We start from the raw sequence: 19,166 nt of genomic DNA, 5'->3' as shown, positions 1-19,166 counted from the left end.
GTCATGACAGATGGTGAACAGATCCACCAAGGTCTCCATGAAGCAAGCACTTGGCTGACCAGAGGCTCACTCTTGTTTTGCTTTGTTAACAGAAACGGGGAGAAAATTATGTTTTTTTTCTGTCACAATAACAGTGAAAGTTGCATTTGCCAGTTGAATCCTGAACTTAAACCACATTAGAATTTTGACGTATTTGAAGAAAACAGCTGCAAAAGCTTTTAAATTAAAACCTTTAATGTCAAATTTGAAGCCTTAATTTGAAATGCAACATTTTCTAGTCTTCTAGTTTTACCCTGTGGCTAATCCACCTGAGTTAAATGTTCCTGTATCAGGTCTTCTGCTTGCTGGGTTTTAGAGGATTGTTGCAAAAACCAGGTTAACATGTGGTTTTCTTTACAAAACATGACGCAGCTGAAGTCCTGCGCAATGCGATAAAGCGGCTTGCTCATCTGTTTCTCTTTCATGCTGATGTTTACTAACCAGCAAAAAGCAGAGGGCCATAAAGTGAGGTGATGATTAGAGATGTGAAAGAGGTGATACTCTCCTAACAGGCTATGCTATTGTTGTGCGGACCGGCAGGTGTGCTGCAGCTGCTGCGTTCTTGGCTTACGTGTTCGCAGTGAAGGGCGGGGTTGTGATGCCCACCAGCACCTGGGCTATCCATGCGGTCACATCTTCCTCACTTGCTGCGAGGAAGGGGATGCTCTGAGCCTGTTGAGGAGAAAGCAGAAGCCAAGACCAACTGCCCTTCCCAGGAAAGGTATCTGTAACCCACTGCACAGTCGATTTCCACCTGGCAAAGCACGCATGTTATGCACTTTGCACATGCTAGCACTTATATTATGTATAATAAAAAACAAGCAAAGGAAGTGGCCGGTGAAAAAATGTAGTAATTATGACAGAAAGTTTCAGAGCCTTTGTGAACTGTTCTTTCCTGTCTCAACAAAAATATTCATGTAGTGAGGTTAGCGGGGTTAGCTATGTGCCCTTTGATCCATTCCAGTGCATGGCCTACCACATGCTCATTAAATTCAGCAGGTGCTATGTTAATTATCACAGCATGTCACATTTTTTATAAAATAGGCTGCAAGAAGCAGCGAAAGCAAACATCCGACAGTCTTTCCAGTATGTCCAACAATTAGGTTTGAAATAACACATTGTTATTCCCACATGAATCGGGGGAGATTCTATCAGTCCAATTCATCTTTTTTTTACATTTTATTTCTCTTCACGTTTGCTTTTATTTTGTGATGGTGAGTAAAGAGAAATTTGGGGGATGTCTTTGTTTCCCAGTCACAGTTCTGTGATCCAAAATACGAAGAAACAGAGATTGCGTGTAAAACTCTTTATGAATATTTAAAGTTACTTAAGTATGAAAAAGTAAACAAATACATTCACAGGAGAAATTTTACATCCCCCATATTGCTCCTGTCTGTTTAAACCTTTTGTCTGTGTAGGAACTTTTTAGAACTGAACAGAGACAAGTCATTGCAGGTCAAAGAAACCAGAGACAGAAAAGGTTCATATTTACCATCCTTTTCTCAGAAACACAGTGAGCAAGTCAGGAATGTTGCCATCAGTTCGGACATTCAGTTCAATTCGCCCGACAATATTACAGAGAAAACAATCAAACGACCTGCTTTTGGGCAACATTTGGTGACATTGGGACGGAAAACACCCTTTTAACAGGAAGAAACCTCCAGCACAACCACACTCAGGGAGGGGAAGCCATCCCCCATGACTGGTTGGGGGTTAGAGGGCTTTATGCTTTATCAAAAGGGAAATCTTGATTCTCCTGAATCCAAACTATGGTGATCTTATTAATATGGCATCACATTAATAAGATTGCTGGAAGTGCTTTCTACCAGAATCAAGAATTTAAAAAACTCTCATCTCAAAGTGACTTGAAGAAATTTGTTCATGCAGGCAGATCATACAGGTTACAATACTGTAAAGCAGCAGTCTCCAACCTTTTTTGCGCCACGGACCGGTTTATGCCCGACAATATTTTCACGGACCGGCCTTTAAGGTGTCGCGGATAAATACAACAAAATAAAACTAGTACCGGTACTGAAAAAAAAGAAGATGTATTCATAACACACGTGAAAAGACCCAGGAAAACCGAGTAAACGATACAAACGATAACAAAATAACGCTGAAAACCGATAAAAACCCTGAAAACTATACATTTCACACCTGAGCCTCAACTCTCGCGGCCCGGTACCAAACGACTCACGGACCGGTACCGATCTGAGGCCTGGGGGTTGGGGACCGCTGCTGTAAAGCTCAGTGTACCAGGACTATCCATGAAGCATGAGTACATGTCTGAAGGAAATTCACTGGTGTGCGCCGGTATATCGCTGACTTGCTCAGTGTCTATAACTCAAATGGACCTTTCAGGTCATCATGTGCAAATAATTTAACTGCTCCCAGAATTGGATCTAAGTGTGCTGAAGGTGCTCTTATTACTGTGGTCCTGTTCTTTGGCTCGAGCTACACACTGACCTTAGATCAGTCACATCTATGTGTGCATTCACAAACAGACTCACAATCTTTTTAATCTCATAGGCTTACATTTAATAGCTTTTGTCTGTTTGCATGTTTGGGTTAGCTTTCTGTGTTTTTATCTTTCATGTTAAGCACGTTGAGTTTATGACACATACACACTCCTCACCAACTTCTCACGTATTTGTGGCTACTGGCAAACCTGCACTGGGACAGCAAGCAGTCCAGATCTGAGCCATCAGTATTTTATTCTCATACAGGCCCATGTCAGATGCTCAGGGTTGATCGGTCAGGAGTCACGTTACCGTGCAGAGTAATGCGGAGCTGTGATGAATCAGGAACAGATGGCAGCTCGGGCTGTTGTCTCTCTACTTGGGCCAGCAAAGTTTCCCTCTGTCTTTGATCCAGCGGGTTGTCAAGAAGCTCAGGTTTAATGCACAAGCATTTCAGCAAACCTTCCATCTGCAAAAACATGACTGCTTGTTAACATTTCGCTGAATATGACCTACATACCTTGTTTGCAGCTGTAGGCGCTATTAGAAGGGATTTGCATGTTTTTCATCAATGACATCAGATTCGTGATGAGTGACATAAAACTTTTTACAAAAGCAGAAGAATCATTCCATAATCATTAGTTTGCGGTTTGGAATACCCTTTTCCGGCTTCTTAGTTTTATATATTGGGAACAGACACACGGCATGGAAATGCAGTTCATTATTTTCATGGTTGTCCTTTAATGGGAATAGTTGTTTTTTAGTGCAATGGTGAGGTAAGGTTGGTCTTCTCAATGCTTTAGGCTGTTATTTCATTCACAACATAACATAATCCTGCCCTTTAATAGGCTCTGCTTGAACAACCCACTGCAGCTCGTTTCCTTTAGCTTCCAAAAAAAGTCTGAATGATGTCATTCTGAAGTGGGAATCAATGAACCTGCTGAAAGCTTTGCAAGGTTTTAAGGTTGCAAAAACTAGTGACGTCCATTGAGTCTATTTAATAATTCTCACAAACACCCTCACAGCAAAGATGCTTTTACTGTGAGTGTATTTTGAATTTTAAAAATTGCATGAGAAGCAACTGTAATTATTTCCGGGGGGGTATTTTGAGTCTTATGACTCACTGCCTTTTAATTAAAACAGGAAACATGTAATCCTCTGAATTTAAACCCCAGGTTATGACTGTGAGAGATACTTTTTAAAACCCACATCTGGACGTAATGTATCTCTCCATGTCTTCTGTTCTACAAAGGGAAAATGCATCAGTAATAACTAGGGATGCACCGATACCGATACTGGTATCGGGGCCGATACTGTAAAATGTGTGTTTACTCATACTCGTAAAAGTTAACCGATACCATGAACCGATACTAACTTATTTCATTAATCAGAGGGTGGCTTGTCATTTCTGTAGTTTTTTAGATTGGTCACTAGGGGGACATCCCGCGCTAAACAGGCACAGGGTTAGGCGAGTGAGACTGGCGGCTCCAGATAAAAAAGAGAAACTGGAGGCTGCTGTAGCTAGGCTAAACAAAATGTCAGCAGTGTGGAACAGCCAACTTTAACTCAGGTTTTGGAAAAGCGAAGAAAAATGTCAAGAGAAAATCCACGGGCAGTTAAAATAACAGAGGCTCTGACTCATTTTATCGCTCTGGATGACCAGCCAATGCCGGTCGTGGAAAACATAGGATTGCACCGTCTTCTCAGCATACTCGAGCTGCGATATGAAATATAATAAATAAACAGAAGTGTTTATTTATTATTCTGAAAGCTCGAGACAGTGCCAATAGTTCAGTGATATTTTGTTAAATTACAATGTGGAGACTCCGCAACAATTTAACAGAAGTGCTTATTTTTCACTTGAAATTTTTTTGTGGTCATTTTTATTAAGATATTATTTTTTATCGGCAGAGAATAAAATAAAACCTGTCTTCCAATTCATTGCATTTGTGTGTGTGTGTGGTAGAAGTATCGGTTTTTGTTCTCTGTATCGGCAAGTACTCAGATCCAAGTATCGGTATCGTATCGGTTTGAAAACATTGGTATCGTTTCATCCCTAGTAATAACCTGAATCCCGAGCACAACATTTATGGACGTTTTTTTTCCGGTCAGCCTTTATTTAGTCCAAAAATACTTTGCTTTACAAATTTAGCCCAAAGTGGCACGTATAGTAGCCGCATTAAAGCCTTAAAATCTGATCGAGGATGCACCAGCCAAGTCATGTGACCATAAATATTTAGCAAGATTGAGCGCAGTCTTGCTGGAATATTTATCACCTTGTATAACTGCACTGTATAAACACACATACACACTTTGAATTTAATTGTGGGGGACGAGCAGATGTTGTTTTGTGTCTTCAAGTCAGTTTCATTAGATAAGTGTTTGGAATAAATACAGAAAATCTGGTTCCTAATCTTACCCCCCCTCTCCCCTCACTTTCTCCCACCTCCTCTCCACGGACTCCTTCCAGTATCAGACAATAAGTTCCCCAAGGAAGCCTTCTCCATCAGGTCCACAGATGAAGCTGCCAACACTGTGGAGGAGCAGGAGGATGTTGACGAGTGTGAGCTCTACCCTGGCCAGCTGTGCCAGCACACGTGCACCAACATCTGGGGCTCCTATCGCTGTAGCTGCCACCAGGGCTACATCCTGCAGCTGGATGGACATTCGTGTGCACCAGGTACAGTAGCTCGTCCTGGCAGATCGATTCAAAATGGAGCCTAAAATCATAATTTTAATTTCATATTTGGAGAAATCCAAGGCTTGACAAGATTGTTGTGCTGTGTTTGAAATGCTGAACAATGTGTCATATGTAGTTACATATCTGTCATGCACAATACACAAAAACGTGACATGCACTAACTGCATAGAGGCTAAAGGAACAGGGTTTCAATGTGTTTGGTAGTATAGGTACATTTAAACATCTCAGGAAGAGCTGAAAGTGACAAATGGACATAAGATTATTTCAAAAGGAATTTCACTACTCCAGTACTGTAGGCACAGGCTTTATGTTGGGGTGCTAGCAGGCTGATTGAATATGAGCTGAGAGAGAGCTCTGTGGAGCACTCAGAGAGCGCAACTCCTCTCGAAGGGCAAGGGCTCTACTAAAACTTTGATGTTTTATGAGGGTGGTTAATGACATCAGCCTGTTATGGCGTCATGACATCTTAGGTCATCATATTGGAAAACAAAATTGTATTGTGCAGCTCTCTCTTGTCATGGTTTCTTTAAATATTTTTTCAATTCAATTCAATTTTATTTATATAGCGCCAAATCACAACAAAAGTCGCCTCAAGGTGCTTCATAGATACAGAGAAAAACCCAACAATCATATGACCCCCTATGAGCAAGCACTTTGGCGACAGTGGGAAGGAAAAACTCCCTTTTAACAGGAAGAAACCTCCGGCAGAACGAGGCTCAGGTTTCAAGGCTAATTTTGACCTTGGGCACTAACAGTGAAGGTCAAGGTCAAATGCTTAGTCAATACAGGTACATATTTCCCCCAAGATCAAGTATTTTGTTGCAAAGTTTGAAGAATATTCATGAAAAGCTGCGGGTAATATAAAGTTTTTGGTGTGACTTTGACCCGATTTTTATCAAAATGAAATCAGCTCAAGCTATTATTGGCATCTACCATCGCACAAAATTTTAAAAGGATATCTTGAAAACTGTGGATGCGACACTGCTAACAAACAGACAGAAAAATGACACAGTGAGAGTGGTGTATAACAATCAGCCATGACATAAAACCACATGCCCACTGCGTCCATGACCTGTTAGGACATGGACGCAGTGTCTCTGAGGTTCTTCAAGGACAGGTCAGGCTGTTTGGGATCACGTGAGTTTGAGAACCGGATAAACGCTGTTTTTTTGAGCTGTTCCTCAAGTATTATTGCACAGCCATGAGCCTGTGTGGGGCTCTTGGGCTGCAACAGTGCTTAGGTGGGTGGTAGATGTAAAGTAACATTTACATGCATGTCAGGAACCAAGGTTCCAAGCACTGGACATAATGAGTTGTGTTAATTACTTCATTTGTCACATTATTTGAAATTCTGCACCTGTCATATTTAGTTTGACCCTGTGCTACTTCAGCTTAAAAAACTGCACGTGTTCAGAATTCACTGACACGAGATGAGGCAGCTGCATAACAAAAAAAACCTCAAGTATTTTACTTCCACTAAAAGCTTAAATGCAGAAATCTCAGTAAGCTAATCTATGGTTGTGCTGTGGTTAAACCAACACCAGATTTGATCGCCATCATATTTATGGCCCTTGGGGAAAAGATATTTAAAGAGGAGTATAAAAAATCCACCCATTACGACCTCAAATAAAAATGTTCATTTATTCATAGAACTCTCTCTGCTCCGTAAAAGAGTATAATGACAAAAACACTCAGCATGGGTCAAATGATTTCTTGGAATATTGCTCGTTTTCAAATTTGCTGCATGTATTAGAAACATTAAATGGTTTGAATGCAGTAGCCTCGGTTAGCTGGACTGCTACATGTTTCTCACAGTCTGTGCTGTTGTTGTTCTGCAGTGAGCTTCAAGGAGGACAATGGACTCAGAGAAGTTGACGGTCCAGCTTTTTCCCCCACCACCACCACCACTAAAACTACTACAACCACCACCAGCTCCTTTAGCCTCAATCCATGTGCAGGTAATCTAAACACTGGACCACAAAGCAAATGACATCACCGGGACAACCTGTCTCGGAAAGCAGCTCTGATAAGATAAGATAAGATAAGATCACCTTTCTTAGTCCCACACATGGGAAATTTGTTTTGTCACAGCAGGAAGTGGACAGTGCAAAAGTTATGAAGCAAAAATTAGAATACAATAAGAATAAATACAGTACACAACTGTACAGAATAGAATAAAATAAAATACTATATACAGTAGAATAAAATAGAATAAAATATACAATAAGAAAAAAATAGAATACAAATGCTATATACAACTGAGTAAAAATACAACGATGCCAGAAAAGATTATTGCACATTAGTGGATGTGTTTGATCAGTTAAAGTCTTTGTTGTGGAGTCTGACAGCAGTGGGGAGGAAAGACCTGCGAAATCTCTCCGTCCCACACCGTGGGTGCCGCAGTCTCCCACTGAAGGAGCTGCTCAGTGCTGTCAGAGTCTCCTGCATGGGCTGGGAGATGTTGTCCAACAGGGATGACAGCTTAGCCGCCATTCTCCTGTCACTCACCACCTCCACTGGGTCCAGAGGGCATCCTAGAACAGAGCTGGCCCTTCGGATCAGCCTGTTCAGTCTCTTCCTGTCCCCAGCAGAGATGCTGCCACCCCAGCAGACCACACCATAGAAGATAGCAGAGGCCACCACAGAGTCATAGAATGTGTGTGCAGTGAGGTGGCTGTAAGTCAGGTGGTAGAGCAGGTCGTCTACTAATCAGAAGGCTGGTGGTTCGATCCTGGGCTGCTGATACTAACTTCAAGTTGCTCTCTGATGCATTCATTGCAGTATTGAATGTATGTGAATGTTAGATAAAAAGCACTGCATAGAAAATGTGCTAAATAAATAAGATAATCAATAGAATTTCTTTGTCATCTATTTGCCTTAAACATGTGGTGATTCAGTTCAAAGTGGTTCACCGTCTCCATTGGTCTAAAACTAGACTGAGCAAAATCAAGGATGGGTTTGACCCCACATGTGACCCGTGCAAACGAGAGCCTGCTTCCCTATTTCACATGTTCTGGGCATGTCCAAAACTGGGTAGCTTTTGGAAAAGCATATTTGAAACCATGTCCAACATATTTGGTGTTCCAATTGCACCCTGCCCGTTTATAGCTATTTTTGGGGTGACGCCTTGTGATGCCAGTCTTTCCAAATCACACTCTGATCTTCTGGCCTTTTGCACTCTTTTGGCCCGTAGACTGTTTGTTAATATTGCCGTAATTGTTGTTGGAAGCAATTCTTTGTTCAATAAAAAGACCTTGATAAAAAAAAAAAGAAAAAAAGAAAAAAAGAAATGTGCTAAATAAGAATCGCTCCATTGGCAGAAACATCAACTGATCCCCAGAGAGCAGACACGATTGACCATAATCTGGAACATACATCTTGGTAACTGTGCTGTCAGGTGTTTTGTGGCGTGCAACAGTCTTTGATTAGTCTTTTGAGGAGAAGTCTAACCCTTGGGCTCAAACGTACTCGCTGTGACTTTGGTTCAAGGGTTAGAGCAAATGTCACCTGAACTGTAGCCCATATGAGGTAGACCCTGAATCAGCTTCATCAGTCAGGTTAAAGGGTGCTATCTGGATCCTTTTTGCCACATTTCCAATAAGATATCAAAAACTGCATTGTAGTTGTTGTAGTTGTGTCTAACTACAACAACTACAGGAAACGAGCTTGATGCGAGTGACATGATGGCGGACAGGGACATGAAGAAAATGGTGATGGATCATCGAGCTCGCCAAATTCAGTGAATGTAGGAGGAAACAGACTGGCTGAAGATTAGCTAGACTTTTATAGGGGTTTCTTTTTTTAAAGAAAGCAGCTATTTTACACAGAACAGAGGCACCAAGAGCAATTACAGATGTCACGTTATCTGCACTTGGCTTAAAGTACAGCATTTCAGAGGTGGGCTATGGAGCGGCCTCTGTGTTGAAAGTTGAATTTCTGAAAATATTTTTCAACTCTATTCTTAACTGAGACCCACAGGACTGCTATCACACATGTAGCATAATTAACTTGAGTAAGGCAATAGTCCAGGCAGGTCACACCCGTCTGTCATGTACTAATAAAAAAAGCTTCGTAGCAGTTTTTTTCGTCTAATTCTGCAGCCGAGGGATAAAGAGTGGAAATGTGGTTGTAGGTGAGCATACAGTGTGGCTCCTCACTCACTGCACGATGAAAGGACACTTTTTTGTAGGTGATGTCCATATGTTTTCCTGATGCTTCAAACTTTTTCTTGATTTCTTGTGTTAAAAGTTATTTTGTATAATATTAGATTTTCTGCCTTCTGTGTAGCAGTAAAAATAAAATAAAATTATTGGGTTAGTAACCTGTCGCCTGTGTAACCTGGAGAGATGAATGCAAGCTGCTTTTATTGCATCCATACACACGACTTCCATTATTTCTGTCACGGTAACTTCAGTTGTAAGACAACATATTTTTTATTAGTGAGCATTTTTTGTATGTTATTTGTGTTTCACAGTCAGATTAAGCTCTTATTAAAGCCCCAAACAATGTAACCTCCTTTTTGGGTGTACCTAATCATTCAGCTAACTGGATAAACTGCTCCAGACATAATGAAGGAGGCCAGCAAAGATATTAAAGGCAAATGCAAAACCTGCAATGCAATTGTCCCTTAAAATGTTGCCATATCTGGAAAAGATTTATGACAGGAGCTCAAACAACTCGAGATGTAGGTCTATAAAGCAATAATGAAGTCTAATATAATATATTGGACCAATAAATGTTATAAATATACCAAAGTCAAAGAGAGAACATTTGCAGTCAACACAGCTGGCCTCTTATATTATTCATAGATTTACTTAATATATCAATATCACCAATGTCAGAATATGAAACATGATTTTTGGCTCTGCTTCTCCACTGATCCCTTACTTGGCTCACATTTTCTGTTAGTCTTTGGACCCTGTGTGCAGAATATATATTTTTTTAATGTCAGTCTTGAAATCAGGCATGCATATATATAGATAGATAGATAGATAGATAGTTATTTGTATATATATAGATATATGTATATGTGGGCAACTGATTGCACTCAGACCAAAGCCCCCTTTGGTCTGAGTGCAATCAGTTGCCCATAGACGTTGCCTGATGAGTGCTAATGACTAAATAGAGTGCACCTGTGCGTAATCTAGTGTCAGTGAAATACAGCTGCTCTGTGACAGACTCAGAGGTTGTCTAAGAGAATATTGGGAGCAACAACACCATGAAGTCCAAAGAACACACCAGACAGGTCAGGGATAAAGTTGTTGAGAAATTTAAAGTAGGCTTTGGTTACAAAAACATTTCCCAAGCCTTGAACATCCAGCACTGTTCAAGCGATCATTCAGAAATGGAAGGAGTATGGCACAACTGTAAACCTACCAAGACAATGCCGTCCACCTAAACTCACAGGCCGAACAAGGAGAGCGCTGATCAGAAATGCAGCCAAGAGGCCCATGGTGACTCTGGACGAGCTGCAGAGATCTACAGCTCAGGTGGGGCAATCTGTCCACAGGACGACTATTAGTCGTGCACTGCACAGAGTTGGCCTTTATGGAAGAGTGGCAAGAAGAAAACCATTGTTAACAGAAAACCATAAGAAGTCCGGTTTGCAGTTTGCCACAAGTCATGTGGTGGACACAGCAAACATGTGGAAGAAGCTGCTCTGGTCAGATGAGACCAAAATGGAACTTTTTGGCCAAAATGCAAAACGCTATGTGTGGCGGAAAACTAACACTGCACATCACTCTGAACACACCATCCCCACTGTCAGATATGGTGGTGGCAGCATCATGCTCTGGGGGGGCTTCTCTTCAGCAGGGACAGGGAAGCTGGTCAGAGTTGATGGGAAGACAGATGGAGCCAAATACAGGGCAACCTTGGAAGAAAACCTCTTGGAGTCTGCAAAAGACTTGAGACTGGGGCGGAGCTTCACCTTCCAGCAGGACAACGACCCTAAACATAAAGCCAGGGCAACAATGGAACGGTTTAAAACAAAACATATCCATGTGTTAGAACGGCCCAGTCAAAGTCCAGATCTAAATCCAATCAAGAATCTGTGGCAAGATCTGAAAACTGCTGTTCACAAACGCTGTCCATCTAATCTGACTGAGCTGGAGCTGTTTTGCAAAGAAGAATGGGCAAAGATTTCAGTCTCTAGATGTGCAAAGCTGGTAGAGACAGACCCTAAAAGACTGGCAGCTGTAATTGCAGCAAAAGGTGGTTCTACAAAGTATTGACTCAGGGGGCTGAATAATTACACACACCCCACTTTGCAGTTATTTATTTGTAAAACATGTTTGGAATCATGTCTGATTTTCGTTCCACTTCTCACGTGTTCACCACTTTGTGTTGGTCTTTCATGTGGAATTCCAATAAAATTGATTCATGTTTGTGACTGTGATGTGACAAAATGTGGAAAAGTTCAAATACATTTGCAAGCCACGTCAAAAACACATCCTGTAGGCTTAAAACAAAATCCAACACTAGCTCTGAACAGGTGAGCAGTGACATGGTGGATGTTAAGACGTTAAAGCTTTTTTTAAATATCCTTTATTTAAAAGTAAAAATTTTCACTGAGTTTAAAATTTATTTTCCAAGAGAGACCTCGCCAAAATGTGTCCAAACATGTGTAATATGTGGTGAGAATGAGTTATGGCTTTATGTATGGTGGGGAAATGAGCAAGCCATCACTATTGCATTCACTTTCTAACTCTGTCTATAGAAGTCATATATTTGTGCTCTTACTAACACGATGTGTGTGAGCGCCTCCTGACTGCTCACATTAAAACACTCCAGAGTTACAACAGGTCAAAACAGGAAGAGCTGCCTCACAACATGTTTTCACTAATAAACTGATCAGTATTAGTTAATCTAAGCTTTCAGCAGCTTCATTAGCAGAATCCTCATCATGTCAGTGGGAGATGAGCACTGCAAACCCTTAAGCTCAAAAGTCCAACTTCGAGTGAAAGCCTCCACTCCTTCAAAGTGTCTCTGTTAGCTATAAGAAGATCCTGATCGATGTGTAGAGCGCCCTCGCCGCTACAGAGCTTTAGAGGGGAATGTGTTGGTTAGAGATTGTGGGGAAACAGTTCCTGGCCCATGCCTCTTTGTGACAGAGCTATTGAGCTGTTAAATAGGGAGAATTGATTCTGGTGTGTGACTGCGATGGCTCATGAGAGGCTCCTTCCAGCAGGGAGCAAATGATCGGTGTGCGGGAGGGAAGGTGGGGTCCATCGTAGCCTCGGGAGAGCAAGAGAACAGAGAAACAGTACAAAGATGAGAAACATAACTGCAGATGACTGCCCTGGAGGTGTAGCTGTGTGGAATGCAGAGACGACTGTAATCATGCTGCTTGTCTCTCGCAGACAATGGTGGCTGCAGTCAACAGTGTGCGGCCGTGGCAGGCCGGGCTCGCTGCTCCTGCTTCCCGGGGTTCTCACTGATGACAGATGGACGGATGTGTGAAGGTAAGGGCCGCCGTGCTTTCTTGTCACATTACCGTTGGCGGTAATTGGAGTGGTTCACAAAGCTCATATGTATCCCTTAAGCTGTCTCCCTCAAGCCTGGTTACCACAAGGTAACAAGCAACCTAACAGCAACAACAAACCCAGTGAATGCATAAAGGAACAAATATATACAGGCCGGATGACAGAGCTGCAGTGAAATGAAGCGTCTGTCCATAGGTCGGGGCACTTTTTAATTGGATTCAGTCACTCATGAAGGTCTCGTGATACTAAACAATGCATCAGCTGATTGGGCTCCCAATGTTAGGTGGTGGAAACTGTCGCCTCAAGCATGATTCAACCATAGCCAATTACTCTGTGGGAGCAGTCGTTGCATCACACACTACACACAGCATCTGTGTATGTACTCAGCTACCTTTCTTTCAGCATGTTCGTGTGGTAGCTCGGGACACTGGTTGGAGGCTTTAGGTGCAAAATCACTAAAATTAACAAAGTGAGTGCTGGAAGTGCTGAGTCTGTTACCAGACAGGATAACACTCAAGATGAACAAGTACCACATTAAAGGAAGTGTTTTCCCTCCTATCATTTCATTCAGTGAGCAAAGTGAGCACTTTCTTTCCCTAAAGTGCTCCCACATGTGGACTTGTGGGTGGGCAACATTTAGTGCAGAGTGGAGTGAAACAAAGCAAATACCGTGACAGGTCATGATTGCGAGGGGGTGCTGAGGATTTGAAAGATATATAAGTAGACTGAAAGTAAACTCTGGAGTACTTGCTGTTGATGCTTGGTGGGTGGGTAGGTGTGTAAAATGAACAAAAATATATTGTGCAAAATAAAGTATATGCTCATTTTGAATTTAATGCAAGCAAAACATTTCATAAAGGGGCTGAACTTATTTTTGGAGGTTATGGTCTCCAGGCTTTGTGGGCTAAAAACTGGAGGGACCACCTGATTGGTTTCAGCCCACAGTTCAAATATACATATGGTACGGGGATTGCACATTAGTGCACGTGTCATGAGTTAGTTGCACATCTGTGAAGGAAACTTTAGTGCATAAATGTGTTCAGGTTTTGAAGCAACATATGCCTCCATCTTTTTCAGGGCCATAGGAAGGGACTTGCTTATTTGTGCAAGACGATGTCAAACCACCGTTTGCAACTATTAGACGACTGCTGACATTAAAAAAGGAGGAACAGCTGAAGCAAAAACACTGTTTTTAAAGAAGAGGTGATGCAACACAGAGGTTTATCATTTTAATGGAATATAGACTTTAAATGATTTGCACATGATCCTGAGTGTTTTTGAAATGAGGGTGCATCCGACTGTGAAAGTATTAACACCTGGGATCATTTGCACTTTCCTGTAATTTGTTTAGCAAATGGAAGCACTTCCATCAGAAAACCTGTGAGTCGTCCCTTATTGAGACTGTTATATTTTAATTTGCAGGTTTACAGGGTAAATACAGCTGCTTTTCGTGATCTCGCTTTCAGCTGCATATGAATGTGAATGACTGGTAATATTTTAGCACACAGTTCTTCCCATGGAGATGTTTTTTTTAAGAAAAGACTGTTTTTTAAGAGAAGGTTTTATGCACAACTTGAATGATTCATGTGGTTCAGACAAATGAACATCCCAGGGGCGCACACCCATTCACACACACATGCACACACAGTTGGCTCCAGTGCATGTGGCTGACACCTTCACCCTTTTCTGAACTGGGACTAAACAAACCAATGCGGGCAGGACTGGATTTGTTTTGCATTCCTTCAAGTGTTTTGTGGAGATCGAAAGCTTACAGAGTTATTACTTGAATGATAACTATGGATGACATACTCCACTATGTTATCATCTCTGTGGTTGCATTGCTGCCATAATCTGGACACTTGCATGGTCAGGATTGTCTTTGTGGAAGATGACACTGATTGACCACGATGTCTTCTGAATCAGTCCAATCTAGGCTAAAGGTAATCTCTAATCTGACTCTAATATCATCATCCCATACAGACGTTCCTGGTGTTTCTCAAGGTTTATATTTTAGTGTTTTTCTCAGACAATCAAGTCATTCAGTTTATGCCTGGAAAGGAATGTAAATGAAATTTACTTCAGTTTTATTAGTGTGAATGCTTGAAAAGCATTCACAGTATTGTTATTCAAATCTTTGTTATTATCGCTTATTATATATATATATTATAATATAATATAATATAATATAATATATATTATATTATATTATATTATATTATATTATATTATATTATATTATATTATAATATAATATAATATAATATAATATATATTATATTATATTATATTATATTATATTATATTATATTATATTATAATATAATATATATATATATTATATTATATCCGTATGTTTTTTGGACTCCAACTCCTTCAAAACCGTTCAACTTAGAAAAACCATTCAAACACCATTAGATTCCTCTTCTTTTGGACATGTGTGCTTGTATTTTTCTCACTTTTAATATTTATATTTTTAAATTTTTTTTTCTTTTTTCAACAAAAATTTCCCATGTATTTCAATGGGGAGACCCTTCAAATTCTCCTTCAACTCACTCCTCTTTCAACTCTAACTTCTTCCACATACATTGACGTAGAGCCACCATTCAAACTTTAAAACGAAGCCAAGACATTCAACTATTCAACTTTTAAAACATTTAAAACATTTTCAGCTATTTTACAACTTCTTCTGTATGAATGTCAGCTTTTAGCACTTCAGCACTTTTGATTTCAGGTTAAATTCTGTTGTTGTTTTTTTTGTTTTTTTGATCTCATTCAAACTTTTTAACTTCAAATTCAGCAATTAATTCATTTCAGTGCATACATTCAGATTCAAGCATTCACACCGCAGTTTCTTCAGAAAATGCACTTTCTAGTTTACATAGCACTGGTTTACAACACTGTTACCTGAAGGGGCTTTATACTGAAAGGTAAAGAGCATACAATACCTCAACAAACAGATGAGCCCCTATGAGAATGCACTTGAAAACAGTGGGATGGGAAAATTCCCTTTTAACAGCAAGAAGCCTCTGGTGGCTGGATGGGTCGAGGTGAAACTTTCTATTTTATAATTATAGAACAATTTAAGCAATGAGCTACGAGAGCCCCAAGAGTCCTGCTGACATACGTCTTTCATTTACTAGAGCAGCATTAGAAAAACTGAGGCGTACTGTTTCAGTCCTTTTTCATATATTAACATATTTCAGTAAAGACGAGTTTCACTGCTCTGACCCACTAACGTCGACAACACTGAGTCAAAATTATTGGCTTTATTTTCTGTCAGTGATCTTTTGGCTCATCAATTGATCATTTTCAGTGTCTGTAAACAAAAACCTGGAAACGAAAGTTGCATCTGTGCAAATTGTAAAAGCCTGAAAAAAAATACCCAAATAACAGGTATACACACCTGAATGCATCTGTTCCACTCTGTGTGGGTTAGCTGCCTTCATTTATCCTCTGTCACAGCCGACAGTGGAATCAGGCTCGCGGCGTGCAACTTTAACCTCCACGTTTAAGACTAGTTCGGCGAATAAGCCAAGGCTGACTTCATTCACTGCAGCTTGACCTTAAAAAAAATAAAAAATAAATAAATACTTCATTGTCTGCCGGGTCAAGTGTGTAGGAAAAACTGTGTGTGTGTGTTCTCATCTGTGGCGCCTTTCGGACGTCTCCCTGTGCTCGCTCTTGATGGGATTCCTTTCAAACTGCTGTCTCTCTTGTCCATTCAACTAAGCATTTGTATTTCTCAAAAATAAGTTGTTTCCACCTTGTACTGGATCGCTTCACTGTGTAATGAGGCTGTCTCCACGGGGCGAATCAGCAGAGGTGTAGGGACATTGAAGCATTAGGCCTGATTTCCTTTGCTTTTTTGGATTTGAATGACAAACTGGAAATAACGCTGGTCACCAGAGCGCTGTGGTGGAAGGAGAGTTTCTGCACCACTGGCAATACGCAAACCTTGGAAACAGTCCTGTCTAACCGTGTGCTTGAAGGCCAGCAGCGCCCAGAGGAAGGGGTGGTCTATGAGCTCAGGAGGATTTTGCCCCTGGAAATATCCCTCCCTGCAATGTTCATAACAGATGTCTCTCAGTTGAGGAAGAAATGCAGACATTTGCAAAGATAGCTCGCAAACAAGAATTTGTCACCACTGCGCTGCTCAAGAAGGGAAAACTGTTAATTTTATTTAGACAAATGCATTTGCTGCAGCTCCACAGAGGGCTCGTATAATACCATAAAGTACGCTCTGAGCTGTGAGAGGTGATGAGGTGCAGTTTTATGAGGTTAACGGGAAAAAAGCTGCAGGATGTGACAAAGCCAGCCACGCTGAAAACGTCAGATCTGTGTTTTTACTCCTGCCTGTGGGAGGGTGTTGTAAGGCACACGGTTTATTCAGATTCCCCACGGCAAAAACTTTGAAAGTCGACAAAGACTTTTCAAAAAGGGATTGCTGGCACTCAAACACACACACGGGGAGCACAGGAGAATATGTTCCCTCTTGTTCCAGATTTTTGTTTTCTCCAGCATATTTTGTACGACACCTTTTTTGTCTGGTTCCCTGTGGAGTGCACCATATTTTGGGGTGATCTTCAAATGTGGATGGCTGCCACACACACACAAACACACACACACACAATAATCCCAGCGTTACCCTATCAGTACATCCAACTAATCGGCCTCGCGTGTGATGCATGATAAGGGAATGCAGGCGTTTGATAAAGACGAGCCACAGCAGAGCGGCGATCCACTGTCTCAGCACAAGGCCACCGCTGTCATAAATCAACAGCGCCTGTTTACTGGCTGCTGCACAGTTTGACTGATAAAGATTTAAAGGCTCTCGACTGTTTTTTCATTTCACACAAACACGCTTAACAAGCAAAACATCATGTAGCTTTTGCCAAGTGCTGTTATTTTCAATTTGACTTCTTCAAAGTCAAATATTACAAAGGAACAAACAAAAACTCAACTTGGTCATCTATTGGCCACATGCTGCAGTAAATAGACACATTTTTTAAAGGTTATCTTTCAAGTAAAGCTTGTTTATTCCAGGTGTTCCAGTTTGAAGACGTTTAAATTATTACCTCTAAAAAGAGGGGGATGTTAACTGAACCCTGACTTTAACCTTAAATCTTTAAAGGTAGCTGATGAGCTGGTGGATGTTAACCCTCTGAGGTCTAAGTCATGAGTGGTGATAACTAGTGATGGTAAGATGAAGCCTCATGATGAACTGAAGCTTTCCACCCAATTGGTCGACTCATGGTTCGAAGCATTGGGATGATTCATTTGCTCTACTGCGCCATCAAGTGGACAATTCAAGTGAAGGCTCTGTGATTATAATGATGTGTAAACCTCTAAACTGAATAAATAAATTGTTTTCTTGGTTATTTATCCTGAATATTGTCTCAGTATGTGTGATACAAAAGAGAAAGTGGAAACTATCAGGACAGAGTTTTGGTATGTTTGTGTAACTGTTAGCCTCAGACAGTCAGTCAATAGTATAATTCAGATCATAGATCAGTACATTTGCATATTTTTATAACTATAAAAAGAAAGCTGACACTTTCGAGACTTTATCTAATGTGTAAGCATCACAGCAGATGTCTTAGATTAGAATCAGTGAGCTGTCGGCTTTCAGCCCCGACCGTGTCCGTGCTGTCTGGTGAGAAAGGCGACATTTCACTGATTCTGACGCGTCAGCGCTTTGTGTTTTTGCACGTCTGCACGTCTTTGTGCAGAATTGGTGTACCTGCTCTCATTTACTGTTTTAGCTGTTTGGTGGTTGTTGAAATGTAGTAATATTTATATTAAAAATCGATTCAGAATTTTAATGAATCGATATCACGTTATCCAAGCTAGAATCGATTTTAATCGATAATCAAAACCCGCTAGTACCTGTGTAATCATGCTTATGTACATCTGGATAATGACACAAACTAGTATTTGGCGCTTCACTTTTTAATAAACTAAAAGACAGAAATCAGATTATAGGATCTGTAGTGTTGTTTATTTATATTATGGTGCTTATCATTTGTGATATTTATTACTGTGTGCATACTTTATTAGGAGAGATAAAATAAAATAAAAAATCTCTTCCTTCCTGGTTCCATCGATTAAGGAAATGCTCAAGTAACTATGTAACACGTACGTAATCCAATTCCATAACACAGTGTGATGGGAAATCAGCTGTGTTTTTCTGTCCATTTTATTTCGAATCTGGCGCAAACCGGTGAACCAGTCCCTGAATCAGTTACGTGGTACGGACTGCCCGCGAGGCCTCGAACGTCACTGCATACGTAATCAAAGCAAGCCTCGATACGCGCTTCACAGACACGCCCCCGAGATTACCCGACACACGATTCGACGCTTCGACACACAGGACACATCACTAGTGATAACCTCGGCTGTAGCCCTAAAGGCTGGAGAAAGGACAAACAGCCCTTTTTGGGGGGGAAATTGAAATTTTTGTCTTGCGTGTTAGTTACACAATTT

The 19,166-nt window shown here is 40.8% G+C and overlaps 1 protein-coding gene across 3 annotated transcripts in view; it reads left to right on the top strand.

The window, feature by feature from the left end:
• Nucleotides 1–19,166, top strand: part of fbln2 (fibulin 2) — an 80,003-nt gene that overhangs the window by 38,740 nt on the left and 22,097 nt on the right. For 2 of the 3 annotated variants that reach the window (XM_087840475.1, XM_087840474.1), the window contains exons 5-8: nt 580–760; nt 4,969–5,178; nt 7,038–7,157; nt 12,561–12,662. In XM_087840475.1, coding sequence (XP_087696601.1) covers nt 580–760; nt 4,969–5,178; nt 7,038–7,157; nt 12,561–12,662 — 613 coding nt within the window. The remainder of the gene's footprint in view (nt 1–579; nt 761–4,968; nt 5,179–7,037; nt 7,158–12,560; nt 12,663–19,166) is intronic. The other variant, XM_087840476.1, reaches the window with a different exon arrangement.

This window comes from Neolamprologus brichardi, chromosome 5 (genome assembly GCF_056152115.1).
Source record: "Neolamprologus brichardi isolate AB-2024 chromosome 5, ASM5615211v1, whole genome shotgun sequence".
In the NCBI taxonomy this organism is placed as follows: domain Eukaryota; kingdom Metazoa; phylum Chordata; class Actinopteri; order Cichliformes; family Cichlidae; genus Neolamprologus; species Neolamprologus brichardi.
Note: the sequence above shows the minus strand (reverse complement) of the source record. Positions and strands in the feature narration are given on the sequence as shown.